Genomic DNA, 5607 nt, shown 5'->3' with positions numbered 1-5607 from the left:
TGTAAAATCAGGAACCAACACGTGACTCAAACAACATGAAGACAGTTTTGTTAAAAAAGGTAGAATTTAATCAGTAAGTAAACGACTTTGTTAATCTGTGAAAAGTGTATATGATGTTTGACAGAAAATCAAGAACAAATCCAAAATCCACAATAAAAAAGTTTGACTGTTTTCAGCTTCAAGACAATTAATAACAAACGTTTAACTCAAAAATAACTTAATCCAATGAGAAATAAACACATTTTAATAAAAAAATAATAATGTGAGTCAAAAGCAAAGATCAGGTTTGTAAAAATGTGTTTTAAATAAAAAACAAACAAAAAAACACAAATTCTTACAATGTCCAAACCACTACTTGTTATGTAACCTGCAAAACTGCTTATTATTTGAAGCCTAATCTTCCTTCTTTGATGACTCGAGCAGAGAGCTTTGAGAAGATGAACGATGTGGGGTTAATGTGAAACATTCATAATTATAAAAAACATGTATAAAACAGATTTTTATGAAAACAAACAGAACTAATGAAACAAACTTGTTTCTGGCGAACTTCTCTTCTCTTGTGAAGTTTCACAGCCACTTCCTGATCTTCATGTGATGAGCTGTGAGAGAACGTGCACCAACATCAAACCAACTTCTATACACTTCACTGTAGCATTGGATTAATTCATTAATTAAATAAATAAATGTATATATATATGTATATACACACACACATATATATATATATATGTGTGTGTGTTCAGATACTCACAGATTTGACTGTCTGTTTGATGTAGTCCTTTTTGCTGCTCAGGTCGTGGTCTGGGAAGGTGTCAAACACCTGAAAGGGTTTAAATTATTTTATGACTTATTCATTTAAAATACATTTTTAAATGTGCAGGTGTGAAGTTATCTCCGCTCCTTTCCCAGGCCTGTGAGCGGAGGCGGCCTCTCACCTTCTGACAGATCTGTTTCATGGTCATCTCCTCCAGATTCGCCTCCTTCAGCAAACCCTGGACGGTCTCCTTCAGCTGGGCGTCGCTCGGGTCTCTCCGGATCATCTTGATGAGCGGCTCGTCGTCTGAACTGTCGTCTGCTGCTCGTGAGAACACAAAGCTGCGATGAGGCCGACTGTGGAAGTTGTCTGTTACTGACACCGACACGTGATCCACACTCATCTTTTTCTATCACCAGATCATCTTTAAAGAACCAAGACGTTGAGATCGGATCCATCTCACCTGTGTTTGTGTTGTTCTTGCTGCTGCTGCTGCTGTCGGCCTTCTTTGTCTTGGCTGCAGGTTTGACCACAGGAGACTTCTTCTTTTTGGGCTGAATAAAAAAGTTCTTTAATAACTGAGATAATCTTGTGGTTGTAGCGTCACTGCAATGGTCGCTGTCAGGGCGTAGCACTGGAAATTACTTATACATGAAAATGTTTTTATTAAAATACTGCAGGTATTAATGAAAAGTTTCTACTAAAAGAAATATGTAAAATAAAATTGTCATCAAGTAGTGTTGCTTATCAGCTCGAACAATGTGGAGTTTGGGACTAAAAAAAATTCTATGAACCAACACAATTGTTTTCTGAGACTTTATTGAAGTAATTATAAATAAAAAGAAAATACAACAAATTAAATAGAACTCAAATTGATCTTCTAAAAGTGGATACTGTTTCAAACTGATAAACTGTCACATTGTGTTTGTTGTAGTGTAATAACAACAAGGTGTTACCTTCTCCTCAGGTTGTGTGTCGCTCTCGTCGGTCACGTCCTTCTTCGCTCTCTTCTTCGGAGGAAGCGTCTTCTTCGCTGACGTCCTTTGTCTTTTCACTGGCGCTGATTTCTTCGATGCACTCTTCCCTCTGCTCAGCTCCGATTTCCAAGACTGACACAAACACAGTTGTTAGTTAATAAAAAGGAAAGTGAATGAAACAGTTCCCAGATGATCAGAACACAAAGATATTATATTTACGGTCACTAAACTAAATAAATTGAACTTTTAGTTTTTTTAAATGATAGGTTAATTATCACACTAGTGGTGGAATAATATTGTGTTGGATCTGTTCAGCGTCTAAATCGTTTCAGCCTCAGTTTGTTGATCAAACATCAGAAACAACAGTTTTGTGCTTGGGTCGGAAAATCTCACGTCATCATCCTCGTCCTCCTCTTCGTCTGCAGAAAGCTCCGACTTGTCGGACTGGTCTTCCTCTTTCTCTGACAGTTTCTCCTCCATGTCTGATCCCTCAGCCTCAGCCGACGCCCCCACCTTCTCATCCTCTTCCTCCTCTTCCTCGTCACTGCTGGAGTCCATGACGATGGCTTTGGACTTGCTTCCTGCTTTGGACTTCTTGGGACTGGACAACGAGCTCGTGGGTTTGGATTTGCTCTTTTTCTTGGTCTGTGTCTCAGAGTTGTCGCCCGACAGTTTCTTCTTTGATTTCCTCTTCTTCTTCACAGGGAGACGCTGCCGAGACACAAACAGAAGCTTCAGAATCTAAACTTTAAGGTCTGAAACTAGAAGATAAACTTTACTTTACTTAAAACTTCTACATTGAAATTAAAGATAAAATAAAAACAATATTTATTGTCACTGCATTGTGTTTTAACAAGCCATGATTCCTTTCGTTCACCTTCCCACTGGTTTTAGGTGCAATGAGGAAAGTCATGATCCTGTCGACCAGATCTGTGTGAGTTCCTTTCTTCTCCAGATCCAAAACACAACAGACAACTTTCAGCTTTGTGTTGGTGAAATTTGAATTTCTGAATCAAAAGAACAGAAGAAAACATGAAGCTCATTGTTCACCATTAGCAATTAAAAAAATATCTTAAAACAGATGTAGTTATTCATTTCCATAGAAATTAATTTGTCATCGTAAAGCAAAACAGTCTATTGTCAGTTTCTCTCAGCACAGTTTGAAGGATGGGGACTGAACAGAGTTTGGTGGATTTGTTACAGCAGCAGCTCTTCTGGTTCAGGAAGCAGAGGATCATGGGTAATATCCAGTGTCCAGTAGTGTTTCAGTTCAGAGGGACGACTCACACGGAGTCAACACAGTTATGACTCTCTACATGAAAACACATCCAACAGGATTAACAACTGACCATGTCGCTGTGAAGAAAACACTGGAGCTCACTGAGCCTAGACTCAACCAGAGGAAAGTTCTACACAGAAACTTACTTGAGGAGCTTGTCTCGTTTTTTGATGTACTGTTCACTGTCGGCATCGAAACCAAATCCGTTAAACAGACGCAAGTTCTTCTTTATCGTGGCTGTCTGTTGAAAGAGCAAAGAGATCATCCTGAAGTGAACTGGGACTGAAAGGGACCTCCGGTGAAAAGGTTTCATCTGGATGTCCATACCTTTCCTGGCCTGTCGAACAGGATGGTGTGAAGAGGTTTCAGATCAGCTGCCTTCATCTTGTGGAGCTGGAAGCTGGTGCGTGGAATGTCTCCCAATTTATATCCACTACCTGTAAAGAAGTGAAGTCAAAAAAAAAGTTGGTATCATATCTGTAAATATCCGGATAGCTAATCTTTAAATAACAAATATTCTGGAATGAAGCCGTGTCTCTCATAGTTGAATATTCACCTTCTCCAATCTTGAGCTTCTCCTTTTGCTTGGGTGCCTGGAAATCGAGCCGGTCGACCGTTTTCTTTGGCCGCTTGCCCTCGATGATGTCACCAACCACTGTAACGAGGATGAAAATAAAGAAAGTAAACAATAGAGACGTTCCAAAACTAATACCAGCATCAAACATGCATCCGATGCTGCCACAAATGGCAAGTGGTGCATCAGCAGGTATGTGAATCTATGTTTCACTGATGTGATGCCATTTGATGTCTTTAATGTATTTTAGTACTTTCACCCTCAAAAGGTTTTCATCGTACAGACGTCTGGAGCAAACTGAGCCACAGACCGAACTGTGACGGCTCCTGTTTCAACAGATCATTCACTCTGTGTCAAAGTGTTAGTGTCACGCGTCTCTTTACCGGCTGCTTTCACACCACTCAGACTGGACAGCTCTTCCTGCGACGTGTCCTGCGTGTCCTCCACCTCCTCCTCGGACCCTGCAGGGCTGTCCACGGCTTCCTCCACCACTTCACTCATGTCTGCGTCCGTCTGAGCGTCCCTGTGTCCCGACGGGAGGAAGACACTTTACAAAGACTTGTATACAGATGTGTAGCAACAACCACACAGATGATTTCAGGGAGTTCAAGTTCTCTGTAGACTGTGAATCAAAGTATATACTTCCAACAATTCTGAATATTATGTCACTATTTCATATTAAAATGCGTATTTGACAGCATCAGCAAACTAAATGATTGTAAATCAAATATCGGCTTCTCAGCACTTTCCAGGTCCATCAGCAGAAACTCATCTGATTTTATTTCTCTGTTCTTTGTGTCTAGTGTCTGTGACCTTTGATAAAAGCACTGCGTCAATGATAAGAATCCATTTTACTATCATTGGCCCTGAGGTGTTCTTGGGTTTAAACTTATTAATGATATGATTTGATGCAGTAGACAGTGAACACGTGATCTCCTCACTGACACTAACCAGCCTCGGGTTCGCTTCACTTCTCACAGGAAGAGAAGAGGACATCTAACAGACTTTAACATGAGCAGCTCGTTCCCAGAGATCACTCCACTAACTTTACACTTTAATGGCTGAATCCAACAAACTGTATTGATGTAACACAGCATACGAGTCGTGGTGATTGACGGGTGATCGACAGGTGATCGACAGGTGAATGACAGAAGACAGGATGTGAAGGACGGGTTGAAAACACTCAGAATTAGAGAGGAAAGTTCTCTCGAGCTGAACTCGAGCTGACGCAGTCGCGTGAGAACCTCCGGAGCTCCACAGGAAACCTTCTCTCTCCTTCTTCTTCACAACAAACGTCGGAGTTGATTCGCGCGCTCCAACTTGTCCCCGGTTCAAAGCGGTTAGCTCCTGCGTTAGCCCGCCCTCCCGCCGCGGAGCAAACTACAACTCCCACACTCCCCCCGGGCCGCGGCGGCGTGTGCGTGTGCGCGCTCCTCACCCGGTGCTGACCGTCTCCCGGTGACTTTCTCTAACGAGCCCGGTGCCGGTGTCTGCTTGTGCGGAGCTCCGTGTTGTTAGCTCCGTGTTGTTAGCCGCCTCCTGCTAGCGCGCACTTCTTCTTCTTCTCCTGGGGATTAACGGCGGCTGGCAAACAACTCACCGGTGCATTACCGCCACCGTCTGGAGGAGGAGGGGAGTGCAGCAGCAGCGAGGCGACGAGTAGACAAGAGAATCAAACAAACAAGAAAAGACAACAGAAAAAAATAATTCAGCAGAAAATGTTACTCTGTGCAAAATAAAACCTTTCACTGTTTTCTAGAACTTTATAGGTAAAGTGCAGTGACACAGGATGATGCACGAGCACCTTCCTGTTCCTGAATTCTTTACTAATGTGTTTCTGTGTAATTTAAATCTCTGTATTACTGTATTTTATTGTCTCATTTATTCTTTTTCATGTTCTCTTGTTGACCTCATTCGGAGTCTCTGCTGTTGTATCAACGGTAACGGACTGATGGCGATTATCATGTCTCATTATAGATGTGGAGTTAGTTTCTGTTGTCTGACTGTGACCGAGTCTCTGAAA

General features: G+C 41.9%; 1 protein-coding gene across 1 annotated transcript; it reads right to left on the bottom strand.

Annotated features, from left to right (window-relative positions):
- Window positions 1–52: 52 nt before the first annotated feature.
- dek (DEK proto-oncogene) lies at window positions 53–5170 on the bottom strand. Its single transcript, XM_062399854.1, has 12 exons — window positions 5023–5170; window positions 3968–4107; window positions 3567–3665; window positions 3338–3447; window positions 3157–3251; window positions 2609–2738; window positions 2125–2442; window positions 1711–1863; window positions 1218–1308; window positions 936–1075; window positions 752–820; window positions 53–599 (listed from the first exon to the last, which is right to left on the bottom strand). The coding sequence occupies exons 2-12, from the start codon at window positions 4083–4085 to the stop codon at window positions 588–590; spliced, it is 1335 nt and encodes a 444-aa protein (XP_062255838.1). The 5' UTR covers window positions 4086–4107; window positions 5023–5170; the 3' UTR covers window positions 53–587.
- Between the last annotated feature and the right edge of the window lie 437 nt (window positions 5171–5607).

This window comes from Platichthys flesus, chromosome 11 (assembly GCF_949316205.1).
Source record: "Platichthys flesus chromosome 11, fPlaFle2.1, whole genome shotgun sequence".
NCBI classification, from domain to species: Eukaryota; Metazoa; Chordata; class Actinopteri; order Pleuronectiformes; family Pleuronectidae; genus Platichthys; species Platichthys flesus.
This window is presented reverse-complemented; position numbering and strand designations above follow the sequence as displayed.